The 26412-nt window shown below is 40.4% G+C and overlaps 1 protein-coding gene across 3 annotated transcripts in view; it reads right to left on the bottom strand.

The window, feature by feature from the left end:
- Positions 1-22070, bottom strand: part of LOC117473530 (rho GTPase-activating protein 44-like) — a 78772-nt gene extending 56702 nt beyond the window's left edge. For all 3 annotated transcript variants that reach the window (XM_034119136.1, XM_034119137.1, XM_034119138.1), the window contains exon 1: positions 21737-22070. In XM_034119136.1, the coding sequence (XP_033975027.1) occupies positions 21737-21789 (53 nt within the window). In that variant the 5' untranslated portion in view covers positions 21790-22070. The remainder of the gene's footprint in view (positions 1-21736) is intronic.
- Positions 22071-26412: the final 4342 nt, after the last annotated feature.

Here is a 26412-nt window from a genome sequence, read left to right as displayed (position 1 = left end):
CTAGATTTGATAGGTTAAACCCTTCAGGCATCATGACTTTCACCTTCATAAAAAGAGGTGTGACTAAAACATTTTTGTGCGCTCAGCATGCCGCACAGTGGAGGGAGGTCTTCGTCTCTCACCCTGTGCCTTCCCTTTCTTACACACAGTTACAAGCACAGCACGAGGCGTTCTCTTTCTATTCTCCATCGACCCTTCCCTTCTCTGAATTTTACAAACATCATTTTCAAGGAACCCCACAACGCCTGACGAAATAAAAAGCAGCAGAGATGTCTCTGGCTCCAAAGACTGCAGATGAAGCAACACCTTGCCTCGGGCTCTTCTGAGCTCCTCTGGGTTTCCTTGGACCTGTTACTATGAGCTGCACACACACACAGCCCCTACTAACCATATTACCATTCAAACCAGAGAGGGAGAGAGATATTTATGGCTCTCCCCGCAAGGCCTCGCTTTCTCATTGCGACCCACATTCTGTGTGACGGAGAAAAAAATCACTGTTATTATCGCAGGATGGGAGCCTGAAACAGCGTGTGTTGAAATGCTGCAAATGTGCATTTCTCAAGCAAATAATATGCGTCATGTGCTTCTAGACTCCCTAGTCAATTTTCAGCATGATAGCGTTCAACATGCATGTATCATGAGCCGGAAAAAGGTTGAAGGCGCAGGAGGAAAGGGAGACTTAAAGATGGAGGATGCAAAAAGGGAAAGAAAAAGGTGAGAAAATCTCTCTGTGAAGCAAACGTAATCCTTCAGTCGCTACGCTTCATCTACTGCGCCATGTCGTGTTTTCAAAATGTCAGCTGCGGTTTCATCAGGCTTCATACGGCTCTCCAACCGGCACCAGATGCCTTTAGAGGAGAGGCCCTCAGGCAAGAAACCCTGGACCCCACATCTGCCTCCAAACAAACACACATTGACACACACACACTTGCTTTGTTCAACACTGGAACGACATGAGAAGAACACTCTTGAGGTGGAGCTACATGAGAACTGCTACTGTTCTGCAATTCAGCACATATGCAGATATGATGGGCGGAGGACTATGTATTACAGTCATGGAGGTGGGGGTGGGGGCGGGGGGGCTTTGAAGACTAACAGAGAAAGTCTGTTTCCCTGCATGCACAGGGAAGAGCACCTGCTACGTTATTAGGAGCATATGCTGCTCTTTTCAGCTTCAAGTCATCGAGGGCGTTTCACTACAGGAGGATCTGATAACAAGCCATCCATCATAAGAAAAATGGTACTAAAGTATTGAAAGTAAAAATAATACATTTATATATTGCCGAGAAGGCGTGTCACAACAACAAACACATTGCAAGCTGATGCCCTCTTTCGTGCATTCATCAAAAGGATTCCTGACAGGATTGTGAGCATTAGAAATTAGCTATGAGAGTCAGATGAAAGAGAATTCTCCCTCTTATCTTTTAGAAATCAAGCAGCATTTTCTGATTCCTCTGAAACTGGACGGCTCACAGGATGTTGGATTTATTTTCACCCAAACAGACTTCATTTTATAGCAATGACAGCCTTCGCAAAGCTGAAAATGTTGGCACCCTTTCAATAGCTGCATGTATTTAACTGCAATAATAAAAACGGATAGACTTGTCACTCTTGTTCATACTGTAAATGCCATTGTAATATTCTCAATGGTGCGAGATAAATCTGATGTGAATGCTAGCTAACCTTTCTACACAGTCACAACACTAATTGCTATTTACAGTGTTACACAAGTGACATTTTCCTTTATGCTAGCTGTTCATAGCTCCATTCAGCTGCGTGGCGTGATGCCGCTCTGCATAAATCCATCCTGAGGACCTGAGATGAGACGGAGGGGGAAGCCTGGCTGGTGTGTGTGTGAGAGAGAGAGAGAGAGAGAGAGAGAGAGAGAGAGAGAGAGAGAGAGAGAGAGAGAGAGAGAGAGAGAGAGAGAGAGAGAGAGAGAGAGACGAGAGAGAGAGAGAGAGAGCGAGTGTGTGTGTGTGTGTTGTGTGTGCGGTGTGTGTGTGTGTGTGTGTGTGTGAGTGTGTGTGTGTGTGTGTGTGTGTGTGTGTTTGTGTGTGTGAGGTCATCACCTGCATCATGTGGCTTCAGGCTGCCTGGACACTGAGACAGTCTGCAGAGAATGGCCCACACACTTCAAGATGCAGTCCAGGAATTGTGTTGACGTGAATATATATTACTGAAGTATTTCTATCTAAAGATTTAGCACGTGACCACATGTAGAACACTTGCATTACCCAAGTTATGCACTTAATTAATGATTTGAGGTACTTAACTTGAGCATTTCCTTCTCATGTCACTACACACTATAAATCAATTAACACAACATTTATTTGCAACTATTTTGAAACTAGTTTTGTTATTTTGCATGTCATGACATTTCATGGTTCCAGCGTCAGAAACATGATTCTATGATGATTTTCCTTTGAATTATTTATATATTTTTAATATTTTGGGGATTAGGCAACTGTAATGACATTTCTTATTTTGTTCACAAAATAAATAATGAATCAAGCAAAGGGGGAAAACAACCAGTTTGATGATGATAATACAAATATGGTAACAAAATGGGCTCCACCTCAACCAACTACAGCAGAATGCCTTTACATGAATGCATGATTAATGGTAAACAATTAATGATGTAAAAAAAAGTATATTACAAATACTGTTCATTTTCCTGATTATACTTATATACTTTTACTTTAAAATAAAAGCGTTTTTTTATGTTTAAATCCAGCTTCTTTTTAAGTGAAAATATCAACGGTAAATAAATAAGTACATTGCATGTTTTAAAGCCTTAAAAAAGTATGTTTCATCTTGCCTCCATAAAGTTTATAGGATTATATTTGATTAAATCAGATTTTCTCAAACTCTGGACAAACTCTGCTGCCTTCCTTTCTCTCCTGCAAACACTAATTCAACGTCAGTATTATTTGTCTTTAACCATAGCGCTTTAAAGCATCATTGCATCATCTGTAATGACGAGTTCTTTGAGTAGAAGTGAGAAAAGCAGGAAACCAAAAACAGAGAAACCCACTCAGCCAGTCAACAAAGTGGGTCAGAGCTCTGTCAGGGCGCCAGAGGATCTGCCTGAAGCCCTCACACATGAGCAGACACGTCAACTTCATGAAAAGGAATAGATTGATTTGGATCAGTATCGCTTACTTTATCCATCAAATTACAATCCAACAAGCAGTTATTACAATAACCTTCAGCTGCATGTGTTTTCCTTTCATACGGGCTCAATAACCATACTGTAAATGCTGAATAATCTTCTGATGAATGCTAACATCCCGCTCCTCGGGGTCGTCCTGCATCATAATGACTGAACGCCTCATTGATGCAGCGCCGTGTACATAGCTTCAAGCCAACTTATGATGACAGTAAATCATCTCAACTGCTGCTGTCATAGTTACAACAGGTTGACAAAAACCAGTATGGAGCGACATGAAATCTCCATACATGATAAACAGCATGCATGTAAAACCAAAAAGATACACAGGCACCGATGAACCATAGTTGTGTTATTCCTGAAAGAAAGAGGAGGGTCTACAGGAGCTTTTGTTTTGAATAAAGTCTCCTAACACAGCAGGAATCTTTGCCTAAGATATGGTTTATGTTTGTTTTTTAAATAGTTTATTCAATCCCAAGCCAAACCTACACTGTAGAAAATCAAGGATTTAGCCATTTTAAGATGTATGTAAGGTATTGAAGATTTAAGCATTCAGAACTTTTGTGGTTTAGTTTAATTAAAAAAGTTGAAAGACTTTAAATAAAAGAGAAAAAGAAGTGGTGAGGCCTGATGTTGAGGTTCAGGTTAAGACATTGATTGACTGACCAAAGCATTGCATTGACATAAATCCCAAATGAGTCCCAACACTATTTCCAAACCTGATCCCCTTCTAGATGGGCCTGTTAGCAGCACAAGCCCCCTCAAAAATGGAAGTAAACAGAACTAAAGTTAAATAAATAATTCAAACTCTGATCATGAGTCGTGAAAATGTAAAATCAGGCAAGTTAAGCTCACTAAACTTGACAAAACAAGTCAATTAAAATTAAGATATTAGCTTGACTCAACACCTCTTCACACCAGTTTGTACCAGAGATTTGTGCTGTTCAACGGGAGGGATTACATTGAATTGAATCTTCATTATTATTCTTTAAATCATGAAAATTAACCATGAGTTCATGTGATGTAAAAAAACACACAGCAAGTTTCTGTTATGTATAGGTTTTTTAAACTAGCAAATGTTTTTAGCGACTTTTAACTCTCAATAATGCATGATGGGAATTCTGCTAGTGTGTTGATCATCTTCAGAAACGTAATTTAATGAGTTGAGGGACCTCACAGCAGTAAATATATTGAATTTGTCAAGATGAATTAAATGTAATTAAGTGACCTCCATCATTGCCAGTTATATCTCCACTATCTGTTATACCAAAAAAAAGTTTTGTCTACGCAGATAATAATCTCCATTTATAAAATGAATAAACCAGCATCAGATTGATTGATATTCCGTGGATTGCACACATAAAAAAACAATTTAGAAAAATAATCAAGATATAATTGGTTTTGCTAATGAACCCTTCATTCACGTTGCCAGTAGATTGCTTTATCACATTAACTGTAGATAAAGAGGATAAAATTGTTGTTGCCATACTAACCTCCGCCAATTGCAAATGTAATCCTGACTCATAGTATTACCAACCTCTGTGCAGTGTGTTGGCATCAGCGTCAGGTCTGCTGATAGCTACACATGGTGTTTCCTGCGGCCAGCTGTGTATTATACAGTAGGAGTTCCCTTTTCATGACTGCTGAGTCATAACATACCTGCCAAACCACTTCATTGTTCTCTGTAGATTTGTGGTATTTTAATTACACAATAGAGATGATACAATAATCATTTTAAAGCTCCATTTAGCTTTTTGTTGACACTGAATCAAATGTGCTGCTGATCCCAATGACAATAAAACCGCCCAGTGTTCAGAATTGTACACGATCAAACTACTTAATATTGTATTCTAACTCAATGCAATCTAAAACTAAAGTTGCATCTAAAGCTGAAGCTAAGGATTATGTTGACAATGACTTCATCTATATGTTTCTTTTTTACACTTTTAATATTTCTTGATCCATATTTTAGCTTTATATTAAATAAACCTTATTTCTACGTGTTCTATTTTTATAGCCTTGTGCTTCCTGCCTTTTTATGTCTTATATAAAGCCCTTTGAATTTCATTGTTGTTTAAAGGTGCTAAACAAATTCATACACCCTTATTTGGTCGATGAATCAGCAGTACCTATATGCAAAGCAACGTCTACAAATAGCTCATTTATTCTGTTTAGCGGTCCAAAACCCCAAAGTGGGTCGATTTACAATGATGCAAAACAGAAAGGGAAGCAAATCCTCACATTTGAGAAACTAAACAAAGCAACATGTGGTATGTTTTTCCTCAATATTGACTAAAACCATTCCTTAACATGCCTTTATTATAGGGCTCCATCTGTTTTGTTTCACCCCCTCATATGTGCCATTGATATGGTGATATCTGTCCTCAGGATTCAAACACTTCCCCCTTTCATTCCCCTCTGAACAAAAACGTGTTCTTATCAGTTGCCAATGCAGAGCAAAAGCTGCTCTCCTCTTGTACGCTAGACTAAATGACAGAGAGTCAGATTAATTTCCAAGGCTCCAGAGGAGGCAGGACGGGGGCTAACTGCACCCCTGTAGTGCGATGGAGGCATCTTGTTATCAGCAGAGACATCTTTACTAAGCCTTCTTATCACAGAGCTGCTCCGCTGATTGCTCTGAGACAAAACTTTTTTTTTTAAAGAGAGGTTATGAAGAGTGCATGAGTTTTGATAAGAGCAACACATCGGAACACATGGGCTGTCTGAGGCTACACTGTTTCTAAAAACACACGCCTGGCAGGACACATGTCTCATCAGGTGTAGGTGAAGCTGCTCTTATGTGTGATGTCAGCCTTTGTGCAGTGGTTGGGACATTATGTGCAAGGCAGGGTAAGTTGCAATGTTTAACAGCAGGGTGTTGTCAAATAATGTGATTCAATGTACTTTGACATACTCCTAAAGTTCGGAAACAAAATGAACCTTAACTCAGACAGAAAAAAAGACTAATGCTTTGTTAACAGTACATAAAAGTGAGTTACTTGAATGTAGGCAAACATCTCTGCGATACCATATCCACTTTCAATTTCTCCTCTGTTGTCACACTACAAATGTCTGACTTTGAATATTAAATACTTTTACAACATGTGACTTCCTTGATGAAAATGTTGGCAGGGAGGGAAACTGAGGGATCATAGCATAAACCAGACAGAGCTGGTTGAAAATAATCTGCTAGTGGGACCTTGAGTTAACATTTCTTTTTGTCAAATGAGATGAATATTATGGAGAGAGAGGTGGTTCAATTTAATGGTAGAAGGGCAACAAGAGGTCTAAGTCCTAGAGTCTTGGGGCACTGCCAAATGGTGTCATTTCCCTCCACTCCTGATTTGGAACAAACCCTATTCCAGACAGAGAGCGTGCACTGGACGACTCTGCAAATCTTCACTGTCATGCATGAAATTCAAATGCATTCACAGGTTATTTTTCTCAATAAAAAAGGTAACACTGTTAACCAGGCTTAAGTGTTATGTCTAATGAAAGCTTAGCAACTATTTCACCCCTTAAATAACTGTTAGTTACTGAAAATGAAGCAGTTGTCTTAAAAACAAAAATTAGTATTTAGTTCAACTCGGACTCATTTAATAAAAGAGGGATTTAGAGGATTAGGTGTCTGAGCATGTGTATTAGGAAATAGGGTTATGTGAGAGGTGTGAGGGAGAACTTGAAGCAGATAAATCATTCTTCAATCTGCATTTCTTTTTCTGAGTTATGAGGATTACATATAAACCGTAAAAAGCTGATCCATGTCCAGACTGATGATAACTGGGATTTTAAGTTGTTCCCACTTTCTCTTGTTTAATGGTTTGCTTTAACAGCAATGAACTCCCAAATAAAGTAGCAGAACCATTTGCATTTTATAAGAGGACCATTAGCTGCTCACCCATTTCTGGGCCAACAGAACACCTTATTATGGACTGCTGCAGACATGTGGGTCTGAACAGCCCAGTTAGCAGATTAGCAGCTCTACTGCTGTTTACGAGGTTTGCAGACTAAACACATTTGTGGCCTCCTGCAGAGGAGTAAAGACTGCTGATTTTTTTAAACGAAAGATGAACTCCCTCTGGCTCTTGTCTTCGCCCAACATGAACAACCTCATGAAATCCAAGCATGAATACTGACTTAGTGTTTAACTGCCAGTTGCTTTATAATACTTCAAAAGAAGTTGTTTCCTGCCACTAGGGGTATCAGAATCAGAACAATAACCAAAGACGAGTTTGATAGCTTGTGAAGGAGAGTAGGATTATGGGTATTGTTGTTTGCCACAGGAGGTTTTTATCTGGAAGCAAAATATTCACTGAAGTGTACAAAAACCCAAAGCCGATAAAAAAACGGAACAAGCATTTTCACCTTAAAGGTCCCATGTCATGGCCATTTCTACTGATCATAATTCCATTGTTGAGGTCTACTAGAATAGATATATATTGTGCAATTTTCCAAACTCACATTGGTTTCTCATACAGCATCTCTGTATAGTATGTGTATTCACTCTCTGTCCTAAACGGCTTGTTGGAGCTCCTGCCCCCCCCCTCCCTGTGAGCCCAGTGTGCTAACAGGGACGTTGCGAGGCTCGCTGCTGCGAGGAGCGGACAGGTTTCCGGGTCGGCGATACAGCGAGAACAAGCGAAACTCATCTTGAGCACACACAAACACTCACAGCCGAAGTAAAAACAATAAGTGTGGCTTGATATTGAGTAAGAAAAAGGTTTATAAACGCTGTGAGAATGGGTCTGCGGAGAGCATTTCTCCGCCATCCCAACTCGTCTATTACCAACCAGGGAGCTCTATGCAAGTCAATGGGGACTCCCTGTTAGTTAGCCAAGGGATCCTGGTGTGTGAGGTGCTCCGCTGATTGGTCCATTTGGGCCAATCCGGTCATTTGTTGTTGATTTGGGTGTTCACACGTCACAGAACCCAGGAAGCAAACAATGGAAAATGAGAAATCTCCAACGAGGCGTTCTGGGGCAGCATAGACAGGTCTTTTCTGTGTTAGAGTTTTACTCGCTACAGGGTGTACTTTGAGGGTTTGTGACTCTGTAGACTGTTTACATGCAGAAAAACCTTCATAACACACAAGGGGACGGGAAATAACCGGAAAAGCATGACATGGGACCTTTAAAATCGTTTATGTGGTGAACACAGGGCGGTGAACTGGAAAAAGTCTTATGAGCAGTTTTATGCCCTCCCAACCAAAACACTGACCCACGCCAAAAGACCATTAAAGGGATCCAAATAAAACCGACCATTACCTTGATTAAAATGAAAGATTTGGAAATCTAGGTTTGGAAATTGTTGGAAACATTTGAAATAATGTTAGTTCACAACTCAAGTAAAGGGCTAGAAGTTGAAATGAACAACTGTAACATATTGTACCTTAATTCTGCAACATAATATTATATGAAAGGCCAATAGCTATTTCAAAACATTTGATGACAATCCCAGGAGGTGTGTCACGCAAAGCCAAAAGTTTAAAGCCAGAATTACCTCACCCACCTACGTCATGATCACACTTGGTTTACACTATCAGCATGTTTACATCATCGTCTCAGCAGCGCCCTGAGTAAATGACTCAACTGTTGCCATGGATTCCTGCATGGAAACGAGGCCGTGTGGGTTGAGGCCTGTTAAAGGGGTCTATAGCTGAGAAGCACTGAAACATACGCTTTAGGGTGAAAGATAGAAATAAGCTCACAATTCCTCCACCCACTGTGCCAGGATTTGTGTGTGTTTGCTTCACAGCTAACTGTCAACATTCCCTTTCAGACTACAATGAAGACTTAACCGGATCATGTTCTGCGCCAGCATCCTGTTCAATATATATGAAATGCAGATCTAATAGTAAACTAAACAAGGGTACCAAATGTATTTTTTCTTACATTCAAAGAATCTGTGGAGTTCATTTTCAAATGAAGATTCAAACATCTAAAACGAACTATTACCTCATAACCCTAAAACATATTATATCAACAATGTGTTAATCCAAATTTGAATACTTCTCTTCATTGTCTGAGGCTCTCTGAAGCCCACTGATTCTATTAAAAAACTGAAATCTTAAAAACAGGTCACAAATGTAAGGCTCATTATTTTGTTGGTCCACATGATTTGTGTACAATAAGACAATCTACTAGGCTAGCTTAACCACAGTTTATTCATCAAACACATGAGAAGTTGTCCTCTTCACCCCCTGCCCTTCATCTCACACCGCAGACGGCGAGGCAGTGACACCTGAGCTCCGAGGGTTTGACTTCCCATTAAGGTTTAACAGCCATAGATAGGAGTGGGAGCAACATGACAACAGGTACAGTAAGAGAAGCTAGCAGGAGGCTTTCTGACCACACCTTCAGACTGACCACACCTTCAGACTGACCACACCTTCAGACTGACCACACCTTCAGACTGACCACACCTTCAGACTGACCACACCTTCAGACTGCTGCTCTGGGGTTTCACTGTGCAGAATTTACCTTTCTACATCTTTTCTCTGCATTTGTTTTTAAAGCAAGATCTAACGATACACGAAAAAACCAATAATGAAAATGTAGGTAAATACTCTTAATTGTTCCTTTATAACTCACACTGAAGCACATGTAAAAAAAACGTGATCATAGGTGACAGAATAATAAAACAAAAAAGCTAAAAAATACATTCCCAAATGAAGTTAATTTGTACTCTAGAAATCAGCTTCTTAAAACAAGATGTTATCATTTGTGTAATACTTGCAGTGATATCCTTTCAATTATCTATGGAATTGTTCTCCATTTGATTGAGATAATAAACCAAGAAAATTGAAACAATACTTGCTGCATCACTGCGAGGAAGCTCTTTGAAGACGGAAATGCTGAGGCGGAGGGGAGTAACAAGAGAAGGAGAAGAGAATCTTTCCCATTAGAGTGAGTCCGGCTCTTTCTGAGGGATAAGAAGTCAATAATGAGAAAGGCTTCTCTATCAGCCAAGCTGGTCATTTCAGACGGTCTGCGTGGAGGTTTGTTGTTTGTTGTGAGCACAGCTGATTCTGCCCACATCTGACAAAGTCTGACACTGTGGGATAAATCAAGACAGCTGGGTGTGCTACAACTCGAGCCTGTATTTGTTTACTTTTAGGCAATTTGGCATTATGAAAAGTACGCCAAATTCACTATTTACAGTTCATTTCAGCAATGTACCCATGGATGTGCAGACAACTATCACTGTATTACTTTGACATCTTTGTTTCTGACCTATAAGTGGAATTACGTTACATTTTTCACACGTTTTTTCATTGGTGATACATTAATATGAAAAGGGGGATATCAAAATATGTCTGTGTGTTCAGATTTGAGTTATGATTCAGAGGAGTACGGCCATTGATGCAAATTGCTGCAATCAGGCCACAATGTAGGTCTATTAAAGTGCCTCCATTGCTTTCATAAGCAGTGTGTTACAGCCACTGCCATTAAATGATGAGGAACAATATGTGAGTGCAATTTGTTTGAATGAAACTCAATTGGGATGTGATTTGCCAAATAAGAGGAAAAAGACATTTTTTACATCATTATTCAGATTTTCATTGAAAAACTTGTCATTTTCTGTGAGGATCTGTAACAAAGATGAAGATGATCTGATCTGAATATCATGTGTAGTCCACGTCATTTCTTCAGCACAATTTCAGTTAAATTATTATCCTATTGCAGCTGAAATTGCAATAGGCCAATATTTATCCAATGCTGAATAATTGTTCAGCCCTATGCTAGACAACTCTCTTTCCCAGTATCATTGCCTCACAATCTTCTGTCTCAAAGATCAACATCATCTCCTCGAGCGGCACACCATCAGGGGTTGAATAATGTTTACTTTTGGTCGCATCATATCGTCTCTCATGAACATGAGTACTCTCGTCTGCATCAGGGAATGAGAGGATGTTGACGCACTGTGTGTTCTCAGCTACACTCGGCCTGACAGCTCTGAATAAGAGACATCAGCACGCAGCATCAGCACGCAGCATCAGCATGCGGTCACTTGAGTGGAATTTCCATAACAGGCTTCCAATTAGTGTCCATTACAACAGTGAAAACACTGCAGGAGCTCTGGGAGTGTTACCCCTCTGCTGGTGATGTCATGTCCTGCCCTGCACAGGCTGTAAAGCACTCTGGTTTCAGCTGATGTTGGTTTATTGTTTTAATCGTCCTCAGAGGCTGTTTTGAAAGTGTCATAGCTGAGCTAATGTTTCCAGCTCAGCTGTGTGTGGGTGTGTTCGACACACAGGAAAAAGGTGGAGTGTGGTGGTTGGGTGAACGTCAGCTACAACAGAACTGAGGGACCCTAGTTGCTGTGGCAACATGGGTGTTTCATAGGATGCCATGTGGTCACTCACACACAGAACTTGTGGGGAACTTGTTTTCTATTCTGCTGGATTCTTTGTGCATGTTGAACTGATGTGAAGTCTTGAAATGTCTTGTTTTGTACGGCAAATAGTCCAAAGATATTAACTTACTATGATATGAAACTCATTTTCTCATACTGCCTGTGCTGCGGCACCTCTTTTCCCCCTCTTTCTGAAACCAGAGCCCAGTCTGCTGTGATTGGTTAGCTGCCCAGCTCCATTATGATTGGTCAAGAGATGTCCTGCCCCCATAGCCAAAGCGAACAATGTGTTGGAGCAATAGCCAATAGAAGCGCAAGTGTTACATAGTGATGTCACTATGTTATGGAAGTAAACAAAGGTGTTCAATGGAGGCGTTTCAGGCAGGGGGCGGAGTGTGTCGGGGGGGGAACTCTCTCTGTAGGGAACTTTGGGATGTTAGCCTTTGCACAAAAACCTGTATAACTACAGGAAAGGGAAAACCACCAAAAGCATAAAAGGGCCTCTTTAATGGTCATTTCAATGCTGTGGTATTCATGTTTATATATTGAACTACATTCACTCATATCTATATATATGTATATTCAGTTGAGCATTGAGTTACCTTTTGTTATTATGTTATTTCTATTCAGTTATTCTGTTATTCATACTTAATTGTACTGTCCTGTGTTTCACTCTTATTCTTTTGCTGCTTTAACACCTGAATTTCCCTACGGGGATCAATAAAGGTCTATATTATATGATCTTATGACTTTGATGTCTGCCCCGTGTGCTGTTTGCCTTCCATTCTCTGAATCACTCCACAGCGACTGCTTATTTATCTCCTGACATTCTTTTTTTCAACAACATATGGTTTAGTGAGAAAGGGGAATCTGTTTCGTGCCTCTTTAACATATTAACTCACCACTGGACCAAATAGTGAGCCCACTAAGAGCTAGAGGCTTGATCCTGATTTTAAAATCTGCTCTGCATCTGTCGGTCAAAGCCAAAGAGTTAAGAAGGGCAGTCTCTCACGAGCGTCCTGAAATCGTTGGCCAAATGAACAGCTGTGATCCGAGACCAGTGGGCAGTCATCAGTTTGAATTATATTTATTTAACAGCATAAGTAAGTATGCAGGTTCAGATTTATAATACAAGACATAATCAACAGAAAAGTGATGAGGTCTTTTTTTTAAGCTTAGATATGACGATGTAAAACCTTACAGTTCCCGGACGAAAAATTCTCAAGCTACCCAGCATTATATAAAGAAATGTAAATTATCCCCATATTAATAAACTGCAACATCAAAGTGATATTTATGATCAAATAATCTAATAATGAGTATTTCTACACTGTACTATAGTTCATTTGATCTAAAATATCTTCATCCATTGGACTCCTTTGTTTGTTTCCGTAACATAAGTGACATCATTATGTAACACTCGCGCTTCTATTGGCTAGCGCTCCAACACAGTGTTCTGTATATGCATATGCTTAGGGGAGGGACATCTCTAAGCGGTTGACCAATCACAACAGAGACAACCAGCTAACCAATCAGAGCAGACGTAGAATATATAAAACCGGCTCCTTGCCTCTATATTTCAGGGATTTACCTGGCAGCTTAGCAACATCCTGCTGATTGATTTCCAAACTTTGTAGCTCAAGCAAAACTATTTTCTAAATGCCACACAGCCGCAGCAGCACAGTGGGGGGGGGGGGGGGGGGGGTTGTTCGTCTGTCTGCTGGCTCCTCGGTGGCTCAGCAACAACCCGAAGCAGCGTCTCCATCATCACACTCCAGTGAGTCCAATAACGCTCCACTGGTTGCGACTTCTCCCTCAGAGACTCCCTCAGTTTCACCCAGAAACCCTGACGTGCCGGGAGAACACTGACAGACAAGACCAGAAAACATGCCATGGATGCTTTTTTTCATTCCTCTCCTAACCCAAAATCCAATGCTACTGATTTGCAGGATTATATATAAACTCCAGTTGTGTGAGTGTCTGTGTAGCACAAGGTGAATATATATTCATACAGCTCAGCCACTTTTAAAAGATGCTATTTCTGTCAAGAAGTGCCATCGCATTACCTCCCCTTTTTATGCTAATTAGCGTAAGGGTGGAACTTTCAAAGAAACATTTGAGAACGTGGCGCGCTTTCACAAAGCAACGTTTACTTTACACTGGAGGATAGAGAGACAGCAACGGATGAGAGGACAGTGTGAAGAATGAGAGAGGAAGGTAAGCAGGGAGAAAACAATCATAGTTGTAGAGGTAGAAATCTCAAAAATGCTAATTGGTAGAAATTGTCAAACACAACAAACTACATATTATTCCTAAGAAATAGGAATGCATGATATGAGAAATGCTGTATTGCTATATATTGCTGAATATCGCTATTAACAGAGAATGAATACACATAAAACAGAGTATTTAGTTCTGTCTCTGCAGCTTTTAGTTGAAATTAAACATTGACCTCAACACAAAAGGCACCAATAAAAATGTATGATAGTGAAGTGTTGTTTTTTAATTCTATTTTTCCAACTAACTCAAGAATTCCCTGAGTGCAATATTGCAGTCTTTCATGTGTTTATTGCAAGTTACGATCACAATGAGTATTTCAAACTACCATTTGTATGTTGGTTCAATATATGTCTGTACTATTGTGTTTTATTTAATAATTGTATTCTATTGAATATATATGTGTAATTGTCATATGAATTCTTGAGTTATTGTCAAAAATGTATTTTGTCAGGTCTGCGTGACCTAGACCGTTGACCTCGAACATCTAATCAGTTCATCACCAACACAAAGTGGATGTTTGTGCCAAATAAGACGAATTTCCTAATTTTATTTTCCTTAGATATCCCGTTCACAAATAAGGAACGGATGTGAAGACATGGTGACCATCACATTTGACCCCCAAAATCGAATCTGGTCGTTAATGAATCCATGTTTGAGGCTAATTTAAAATTGCTTCTTTCTGAGATACCATGTTCAGGCGAATAGGACGGACTTACAACCCAAAAACATTCTTCAGCAACCCTGCTAACAAACTATTCCTCTAATTGTGTGCTAGCTTCTTCAATAGACGAATAATTACAGTGAAGCTGGCACACAGGGTCATTTTCCAACTAACGGACTCTCATCATGATTCATGAGGATGAGTTGGACAGGTAGGTGAGCCCACGCACACACACACACACGCACACGCACACACACACACACACACACACACACACACACACACACACACACACACACACACACACACACACACACACACACACACACACACACACACACACACACACACACACACACACACACATGCAAATACTACTGTGTGAGTGTACGTCTTTACTCAACACTAATGCCTGTAATGATGCTCATAATAAAACATCTCCCACACGCTGTGAATCATCACCTCAGATGAGCCCGGAGAGGTGCAACACCTCACTCTGTAAACATCCGTGTCAGGTCATAGTCCAGCCTCTTCTTCTTCACACTTTCACCCTGTGCAGCTTGTGGCAGCCATTAACACTAACCTCAACAATTTCATTTTCCACTCCGGACTGCATTATCCTCACTGTATTGTGTATAGTCGCCTCGCTATGAATACTAATTATGTTCTGAATAAAGGGCAATCTATTATCAAATCCTGAGGTTGTTGCTGGAATTAGCACACACATACAGCACCATGTTTGACAAATGGGTTCATTATCTTCCGGCTGAATGGTCCGCCGGTCGAGGAAAGTAACATTTATGCATTATTTATGCTTGCCGTGATGGAGCCATTTGTACTAATCCGATGTGTACTGTATACACACAATACAGGAGCTCCTATACTAAATCTCTCTGCAAGAATAAAACACTGAAGCTGATAATTGATGGGATGTCAACAGGATCATGACAACAGAGTGAACAATGAGAGGTAGGGAGCCGGAGGTCAGGGACTGTTCGGGACGCAAGACACCCAGGAGGACCCCAAAACCCACAAAGGGACACAAAGGCTGAATCCAAGCCATCCTTCTACTTAACCCCAAACCTCTTTCTACTGACATTTTATGCTCATTTTCAGGTTCATATTTGTATTTAATGCCTCTACTGTGACATGTCTCCGTGCTTTAATGTTCAAAAAGCTCTTTATTTGTCTCATACTGCCTGTGCTGCAGCACCTCTTTTCACCCTCTGTCTGAAACCAGAGCCCAGTCTGCTCTGATTGGTTAGCTGGCTGGCTGTGTTGTGATTGGTCAACTGCTTAGAGATGTCCCGACCCTTAGCCTATCACATACAATGTGTTGAAGCGCTAGCCAATAGGACAGCGAGTTACATAGTGATGTCATTATGTTACGGAAGTAAACAGAGGAGTCCAATTAAGGCATTTCAAGCAGGGGGGGAGAGGAGAGAAACTCCCTCTGGAGGGAACATTGGGATTTTAGCCTTTGCCGAACATATACACGCCCAAAAACGAAATAACACACTACTACAGGAACGGGAAAACCCCAAAAGAGCATAATCGGGCCCCTTTAAGTTGATTGTAATGTATGTTTCAATGTTTGTGGGGCCGTGAATTTGAGATTTTTCCAACAACTCTAGCTATTATGCATATAACCTGTCAAGACATCACACAACCTTTGAATCCTTGAATCCTTTGAATCCTTCTGCCTCTATACAAATAATACTGTACATGCTGCATCTGCATTCAACGTTGGGATTGGATGAACGTGGGGATATGCAATATCTTTCAATGTGATGGAATTCATGTGAATACTGAGCTGAAGTTTCATTGTGTGCATTGTTTCCCCTGTGACCAGCACTTACTGACTTGACATGAACGCAACACACAAGTCTGTGAGGCTCAATCTACAGGTCTAGAATGTGTCCACTTGGATTAACATACTCGATCAATCAACAGATGTGTTCACCTCGGGGCATCATATCATTTGAAACGGGGATCTTAATACCTTTACTTTGTTACTTTCCCCCATGAATCACAACATCCAATTGCTCAGCTTTGTGCTCCGAGCAGTACAACAGATTACACTTTGTAACAGGCAGGAGCGGAGGTGTGGGCACTGCAGGGCAACACATCCCGCCTTCCCCCCCCGCTGCTGTCACAATATCCAATAAAGCCTGACCGTGGCTAGTTTCACAAGTTATTCCTCAGGTTTTATTGAAGGGAGACCAACAGAGCAACAGAGCAACAAAGTCCAGCGTCAACCCCACAAAGACAACAATAATCATCAGTTACAGGTCCATGCATCAATCAGGAAGTCACAATTTGTTCCAGCAGCCCAGAATATGAAAAGGGACACAATAATGCATGAAGGGAATAACCAAAAAATAATGAAGCCATTAAAGGGTATGCCTTTTTTTCAGCCATGCAATTTACTGTCTTCAAACATGAGAGCTTACAGACTGACAGTTGATAATGGCTTAAGGACCAAATATAAACAATATGTTCTCGGGTCTTGTCGCTCTCAGCCTCCAAACTGACAAAAGAAACCATTTCCCAGCCTGTTGATTAGAAATCCATTTCCCAACATCTCGTTAATAGATTTCTCTCTGCTTTCTGTTTTATCTCACATTGACATTCATCAGCTTCCTTTTGCAGAACCTGGACACAAATCTATTTTCTTCTTTCCATGTTTTTATTAAAATGACATTCCTGTCCACAAGTCAAATAACCAGCCTCTTTCGTTTATCGCCGACACAAAAAGAAATGTGAATGAGAAGATGATTTGAAAATACTCTGCTGTAGAAGGGACAGAGCCAAGAGAGGATTAGGTCTGTCCCCTTCCTGCCGTCACCTCGCAGTGCTCTCAGAGTTACACATTTTCATTCAGTCACACAGTTTTACGCAGCATTACGCAGGATTAATGGTGACTGTTTTAGAGATGAATTTAACTGTGTCTGAACCTCTCCTGACCTATATCTTCAACTGGAGCGATGCAGCAATGTCCTCTTGAAGGGAGACGCTTCGTTAGTTTCAGGATGCTCATGTGCGTGTTTCCGGCACAGAGTAACACTTTGAAGGCAGATGGGCACATTACAAGCTCCAAATGTCTCTCTGATGCTGAAGAAAGGCACATCAAATAGATAAAAGCACATCAAATATTTCCAAACTTTGGATTTCATTTCCTTTTGCTACAAGCCGAATCCCATTTCTGGACCAAAAGGAGAAGGAGAATTAAACAAATGCATCATTTGTATTGATGGAGAAATGCTAAATAATTGATTTAGCTATATTTCTGTGATTAACTATTTAGAGTAGGCCTTAGAATATTAACTATAATATATTCTGATTTCCCCGAGTATGAACATATTGTTTAAAGAAATCATACTATTGTTATTTTGAGGCAAAATTATTGAATAAAATGTTAGAGTATATGATTACCATTTCGTTTGTTTGAGCATCTCACCCTTTCTGCTTCAGTTGTATACCTGTTGCTCTTTCCTAGAAAATAAAAGAGGGCAAGCTACCACATGCATTCAAATCAAGACTGTAGCACAAACAGAGTTTAGCGTGTGTGCCAAAGGTTCAGGAAACACTGTGTATCCTAGTATGTTAGGTTACAGGTTACATTTTTTGTTTTTACAACATTTATGAATAATCACACAAATGTATACTGTGATTGGTGTCAGCTATGCAAATATCATTTGCGTCAGATCTGGAATATTTTTTCTGTAATACATTACTTACATAGATAAAGGAAGGGTTGAACAACTTGTTTGCTGGAATAAGGGGAAGGGATGATATACATGCCCAATTTACAACAAATATTAAAATCACAAACAAAAATAGCACTCATTGCAAATGCTTTTGGTTCTAATTAAGTTTTATTGTTGTATCCTAAATATACTTTGCTCCTTGGTAGCAGCTTTCTGTTGTCTCAGCCTACCTATGTAATTTGTAATATAAGTATTAAGTATTTACTAACTGTTTATCTTTTGTCAAATCTGCGACACATAAGGAACCTGCAACCTTCAACAGTAACAGGTGATGCGGGCTGCCAAGGTCATGGGGGGGGTATCACCAATTACCTGTGTGGCCAGCAGCGAGGCGTCATGTTGGAGTCTCTGCCCTCTAAATATGACTAATTGCCCCTGCTGTTCTGCTTCTTATGATACAGGTTAGAACTCATTACTGGGACGTTCCACCTCACTGGGCTCTGGTGCTCCAGCTCTCTCACAGAGGAGGGGAAATAAACAACCACCTGGCCTTGCACACACTCACTCATGTTTTTATGTTTACCTAAATAATTTGAGGGGTTTTGTCCCTTCCAGCTCAAGAAAGGCTTCCTTCCAGAATCTCTTTTAGCAATGGGTACATTTCCTCCAGGGATTTATGAAACGTCTGCCAAGTCCACTCTGTTGGGCATTAGCTGCAGTAATACCTTTTTCATTGATTAGTATCAGCGCCTCTGCCTGCAGTCTGGGTGAGCGAGTACAACATAGCTTGACACAAAATCCTTTCGGTGTGCCAGCGTCGTCAGTTACTGCCGTTAGCTAAGCAAAACAAACAGGTTATAGTGCACTTGCTTTAGAATGAACCTGGGGCAAGTTTTTCAAGGAACTGACAGGCAACAAATCAACCTGTTTTCAGATTTGACATGTCCTTAAGGTAGACCTTGATTGAGCTTCAACAATGATTCTGTTTTAAAGTGGACCTATCATGCTATATTTAAATGATATATTGTAGGGCCATACCTATATAAGGTATATTTATACGTTTCTGTTTTCAAAATACCAAACAGATCATGCATTTTAGCCATGCCTCATTTCGCTCTATGTGCTGTTTGCTGTCTACGGGGCTGATTCTGTGAGCTGCAGCTGACCACGCCCCCCTGCAGGAGAGGGGAGCCGTGCTCTGATCAACTCAAGAGGGGGAGAAAAAAAGATCTACGTCCTCCGTGTTTTATTATATTATTATAGGCCTATAGAGTCGTTATTCATTTGTTTTAAAGCTCAATAAATAACAAAGAAGACCTTTGACCGGCACTTTTCTAATTTTGTCCGGAAGATTTAAACTTTAACGGACATCTTGACCGGCGAAACAAACTGAAACTGAAACCCTGCCGCACGGTCCCCTCGTTCCTTGGAAGAGGCGGAGAGGTGGGTGTTTGTCCTCTGCTGGTGGACTAACCGGAGAGAATTACAGTGCTTGCCTCGACGGGGAGGGATTGCATTGAATTAAAGCAGCGGGAGCAAACGCTTGCCTCGGGGAGGGAGAAAAAAAAGCCACAGCGGAGAATAAACAGAAGGGTAACCATGGTAACTATGGGCGGGAAGTCTTCTTCGCTGCTTTTGTGGCAGACTACAGCGCCACTTACAGGCCTGGCATATGTACTACAGCGTCTCCAGCACTTTCGAGCGGCAATGGCCGGCCGTGGCCCAACCCCACATTCCCCTGATAGGTGGAGAGTTGGCCCAATAGCCGTAGCGCCACTGTCCTGACGTCAGGACAGTGTTCAAATCTGGATCAGTTTTTATCAGATCCGTTGCAGCCCCTTTTTTAGAGATTTGGGTATGGAGGAAAATAGAGAGGGTTGTGTTTTCTGACACTTGGTGAGTTCCCTGGAACACCGGGGACACATATTCATGTATAAAAGACGTACAAAAGTGCATTTTGCATGATAGGTCCCCTTTAAGGTTGCGCAACAATTAAACAACACTCGCTCCAAATTGCCAAAGGCACAGTGTTGACATATTATGACATTATTGGCTTCAGTTACGAGCTATAGGAATAGGGTGTGGTTGACAAATATAAGACAAAACAATACCTATTGAGATCCAGGCTGCAGCTACACCTCTTCAATTCCTCCCTGCATACACCATACATACAGGCTCAAAAAAGCAAAACCCCAGTGAGTCCCTGACAGAAAACTGCTATTCACTTGTGGGTAGTTTCATAGTAAAGATACACCCAAAATGGGTCATGTGTTTTTGGACTATTTACCGAGCCTCAGGTCGTAACTAGGATCAACAAACAAAGATCTATTTGCAACATCAAGCTTGGCAGGGGGAAACAGGCACAGTGAAAATGAATAAATCACAAAAACTCAAGCACATTCATCTAAAGCATTTCATACGTTTGCATACTATCTGATGCAGCTTCATGCTCTGAGGATTTACAAGGATTAAACACATCTACATTCATCAACCCTGACATGTTACTATGTTTAAATGGCACAGTATGCAAAGCGCTAAATAGGAATTTAATTTCAATGATTAAAAAAGGCTTTTCTGGAGCTTGACACCAAACAGCATAAATCAGTAGGTATTTAACATATAGAATGTATTGGATCACTACATTCCTTTCAACCATCATGGTAAAACTTGCATTGCATTGGTGGGGTAAAAGGTTGTCCTACACGTTAACACAAATATTTTGGTTTAAAGTTACAAGAACTGTGACTCACCGCTGGGCTGAGATTAACTTAAACATTCAAAACAAAAGAAAAAATGAGGACAAACTATGACGACACATCAGAAAAACGTTCTGAATTCTCACTATCTGCAATCATACAGTGTGTGCGGAGTGACCAGATTTTATTGGAATTATTATTACTATTTAATGGAGTTCCCCACGGCTCAATCATTGGGTCTCTTAACATTTATATGTCAAGCCAGATATATCGTACTTTTGCAGATGACATCTAAAGATACGTATCATGTTCAGTGCTCATCTTTACTCAATGTTCTTTTTTGAGCGGGTTGGAATCCAAATTAATGGGATGCCACGATCATCCATAAATCATACTCTCTAACCTCTCTAACACTTACAACAAATAAAGGCAAAACGGCTATTTGTTAAAATAATGGGGGGAAATGACATGATGTCACTGCAGACATGTTAGTGTAACGAGGGTGCCCTGACTCGCCGCTGCAGGGTGCCCTGTGGCCGCCCTGTGCGATGCTTTTATCGGTCAGTGGGCAGCAGCAGCCCTGCTCCCTGATGGGTACCATGTCCGCTCCCTCATCATGTGTGCGGATACGCTCCTCCCCTGCTGGGCTCAATCAATCACACAACACTGCAACTGTGACCTCCACTGACAGTTAATGCTTTGTGCAAATCAAACCAGCTGAGCAGCACAATCCCATCGAGTGAACGTAAAGCTGGCAGCCGAACACAGCCGATGAATACCTGCTTTTGCTGTTTTGTGTCAGGGCAAATTACAAAGCAAGATGTCGTGCACATAAACGCGTTTTCTCAGATTCTGCTCTTACCTGCCCACTGTTTGGTTGGCGAGCTGTCTCATTCGGTTGAACTGCTTCTTCATCTTGTGTTTTTCTGCGTTAACACCGGGCGGTAGAGCCACTCCACATATCTCTCATTGATAGAATGAAGTCAGATCTCCGCGCTGATCTACGGCAGACGGGAAGGGGCCGTTTTTAAACAACCACGCTTTGAACATCCAGTGTGGGGAACATTGAGCTAAAATCTCGTCATTTTAGCTGATGTGTCTCTGTCCTCCGCTCCTCTCCGCCGCTCCAGAGATGCTGGACCGATTCCTCTCTCCCCCAACACTGACAGCTCGCTGGCGACACGACGATCACCACCGGTGCACTATGGGAAGTGTAGTTGAGTTAGAGCTCCATTCAAAGCCACAAAGGATGATTTCATCTTTTATTTCACAGTTTTTTTAAATATTTTTTCCCAGCTATATCTTTATTAATTTAGCAGTTATCACCCCATACTGTGTTTATATATAAACTGTGATAAACTGACTGCAATATCTAAGTGCGCTATACTCTATACTCTGGGTATTCATTCAGAATGTACATGCATTTTAAACAATATTCCTATTTCTGCCATTTACACTGATTTTAGTGACAGCCTTATACAATACAACTTTCTTTTTAAATGAATATTTCAGAAATACAGCATCACTTTTGACATTACAAATCAATGCATTTCTAATTGTTGTGTGTTTTTATTATATTATTATTATAAATGATTAAGCAGAAACACTCCTTTCCTGTTTCCTAAAATAAAGCCATTTGCCTAAAAGTGTTTCAATAAATGCAAAGACAGGCGTCACCCTTATGAAACACAACAATATAAAGCATTAAAAAAAAATACGTCAAATAATACGAAAAGGAATAATCAAGCTTTAATTGAAATGCTATCAACCAATGTCCACACTGAGGCTGTTCGTGACGAGGGGACAGGTCACAATTTGACAATGGGATGTTAAACCAGGCCAGCAGAGTAATTAAATACAGGAAGTAAGGATTAAAGTAATAGATTTTCTAATTGTCACATTGAATATAGGTCATCAGTAAAGGGTCAAGGACAATCATAGAGCCCTGTAAGCTTTGCACAAGATATTGAAAAATCCCATAATTGGTGCTTCCGGATCAGCTTGTTAATAAATCCTTTGAAACCCATTAAATAATTTCCTTTTTTAAAGCTACATCACTTTAAATTGATACGCGTTCTTGCTGTAATGAAGAATCAAGGACATTTTAGGTATACAATAGTCATCTGGACTGTTTATTTTGAAGGTTTATTATCTGAAGGGTGTATTTTAAATGCCATACACATAATTAGCCTTATCAGTCTCCAATAGGACTATTTATAGCTTGCGAAAAGGAAATGTCAGTAGGCGTGAATATTCATAAAGACATTGTTAATTCTCCATAATGGCTGTTTTAGTCATGAAGGTGTTTATTTTAATTTAAGTTCAGTTTTGATGACAGATTTTTTTAAGTATAGTTAACTCTTTCTGTGGTGTAAACAGCTTTATTGGATGTGATGGTTGGTGCAGTTATACAGTTTCTGCAGGAAAACAGCACCATCTTGTGGCTGTCAGAGAAATGGCAGCAACTGAGTGGCTTTCATTTGACTGATCTCCAGGAGCTCTTTTGTTAGCAGTAAATTACATGTATTCCTTAATGTACCTATTTTGGGAATATACATGACATGGAAACCGTCTTGCAGTTCCTTTTAAATTGTACAAATGTATACAAAAAATGCATTAAAAAATGTGATGTTTTAGTTCTGTAATTGGTTGATATTTGTGGGGTCTCTATTCGATTGGTTGTGTGGAATAAATATGAAATTTAAATAAATAGATCTTGAAAAAACGATATAAAAAGTGACAAAAACAAGAAAAAAACCTATAATAATTGTAATAATTCAACTGTAAATCATGACTCAGTGCTGTTGCAATCTGCTCTCACAGAGGGCGCCAATGAGTCCTCGTCTGATGTTTTGACTAGAACCAGAAGAAGAAGGGTTGCTACTGTAGTTTTCTTGGTGAATGACACTAGGGTTGCGGTCGAATACTCCAAAAAAACAGCTCCTAAGTTCTAACCCTATCGTCTATTCCTTGACCTCTGAGTGAAACGTCATGGGGTTAAGGAATAGTGGATAGGAGAATTCAAAAGGATTTAGGAGAAGAGACTGCGGTACTTTAGAGAATCCGACTGCACTTTCACTATCCGACATGTTTATGATGCGCCAGCGGAGGTCATAAATGTGCGCCTGCTGCTGTGGGGAAACTATGGAAACTACAGTTTTCTATACAGCGGACTACAACATGGATGTTTAATAAGAACGAGGGACTACTGTAAACTCATCTAGAGACCGTGCTCTGATGCTGTTGTGTTATGCTTTATGAACGGGGACAACAGAGAAACATATTCTTCATGACCAAAGTTGGAATTGAAATAAAAAAGGAAAGTGAAACTTATGCTCGTCACCCTCTCCCTCCGGTCCACATTAATACAAATGATCCCAATACGTATGATTGTATGAAAAGATCTTAAAATCAATACAAATGTATTTATTATAAACGTTAGTCCTTAACATCTATCACTGTGTATATCACCATTCAAACATCTTTTAAAAGTTGAACAAACCCCACACAGCTCAGTAAAGACTGTGAAATGTTGACTTTATTTGATCATTTCAGTAAAAACTAACGTTCATATTTCTCTTTTTGATTATAATACTGATGAACGTTCAAAACAAAGCACTTTGGCAACTTACCACATACGTTTTAAAATGCTTAATAAGCACCGTAACTTTCATGATATCATTTCTCGTTCATAATCGGTTGTTTCCGTGAACGGCCGACTGTTGTGTGACGGCAAATGCGACGGCCGCAAGGCATTGTGGGGCAGCATTTTCTCCTCTCCTTTCGGTTAGGGAGGTCCAGTGGTTCCTAAGCTAAAGGAGGTTATAAAGGAAGTTTGGAACCTCCTTTCCTTTTAATTTAGAGAATTCGAACGGCACTTATCATGGCTGCCACTGAGGGACTTCCGGGTCATTTCACTCCGTTAGGAAGGTTCCTAAGCTAAATGGACTATTCGACCGCAACCTAGGGCTGCGTTTCACTTCGGTTAAATGGATTCCTTGCGTCCCTCACTTGCGTCGTTTCCCTGCGACTAGTCCCTCCCACCAGGGAAGCATGGAGAGACGCAGGAGCCTCATTCCAATACCCCTCCTCGACTCCTCTCTTCCCCTCCTCCAGGACTTGACCCGGAAATCGATCAAGACACGCCATTTTGAAGGACGTCCCAATAGCTGAAATGCACACGGAGGAGTCGAGGAGGGGTGAGGGAGGAGGGGTGCGGGAGGAGACGAAAGGGAGGATACACGAGAGCAGACTACGCGGAAGTGTTTTCACTACTCGCGTATAAAAGCCCCGCCCCCACCTTCACAGCTGGTCGATTTCAACACAGGAAAACGAAGAACTGGAAGAATGAGTGGAAAAGCGTCACATAAATGTATAAGTGCTCACAGCTCCGTGGGAATTATTATGTGCAATTCATTTCTTAAGGTTATACTAACAATTTAAGTCATGTTTAATGATCTTGAACGTCACTAAAACATAGCTATTAAGAAAGCTATTTCATAAATGGCTAGATCTTGATAAATAACAATTATTTGTATTGTTTTTGTGTTAAGATATTCAGGAGTTAAATTATTTAAAATGCACAGTCCTGAATGTGGGTTTGTGGTGAATGTGGGGATCTACAGGACACACATGTTCAGAGTAAAGGCTTTCACATTATTATAATTATATTTGTATTTAAATGTAGGCTACATTTTACACCAAAACGGAACACAAAAGCAGGACCAACCATCATACATTGAATTCCTTGACTAACAAGAGAAAGATTCATCATTTAAATACATATTTAACAATAAATGGGCCGGTTCTAAGGGGTTATTCAGTTAAATAAGTTAGATACAGCTGTGCACATGTCATCATTAACAGACGTCGTTTAAGGCTGCGTTTCACTTCTCTTATTTTTCATTTCCTCGCTCCTCGGTCTCGGTCTCACCGGAAGTTGATTTGTCTGCGCCATCTTGAGTAGCGTCCCAATGGCCTTATTTTTGCCGGAGGACCGAGGAGCCAGGAGCGAGGAGCGATAATGGAGGAGCTATAATCGAGGAACCACCAGACCATCCTTCGATGAAATCCTCAGATACTCGCCCCGCCCCCTTACTGTGTATCGCTCACTGATTGGACGATGCAGCGCATGCACTGATCTGATGCTTCTTGACATGAGAGCAGAGTTTCCCAGCGGAGTGAAGAAAACACATGAAACTCACGGGACTCACTCCTCAGTTTATACTGTGTTTTGTTTCAATGAATGCATCATTCAGTTACAAATATGTGATATATCTGAACAACAAAGTGGTCAAAAATCATTTTATTCATTTATTGGAAACATTTTCATGATCGCTTTTTTCGTTTTACATTTTCATTTATTGTCATTTCCATTCAGTCAGTCATTAAGTGCTATTTAACATGTTCATTTGCTACATATCCACACAAACAAATAAAGTGTGCAATCCAATTAATGCTAATCTAACTGGGTTTTGATAGATAACATATCTCTTTTTCTTCTCTCAATTATTTTATTTCTATTGTGCACTCTAATCA

This window comes from Trematomus bernacchii, unplaced genomic scaffold, assembly GCF_902827165.1.
Source record: "Trematomus bernacchii unplaced genomic scaffold, fTreBer1.1, whole genome shotgun sequence".
Lineage (NCBI taxonomy): Eukaryota > Metazoa > Chordata > Actinopteri > Perciformes > Nototheniidae > Trematomus > Trematomus bernacchii.
The sequence above is the reverse complement of the archived record's forward strand: the minus strand, read 5'-3'. Positions and strand labels throughout refer to the sequence as shown.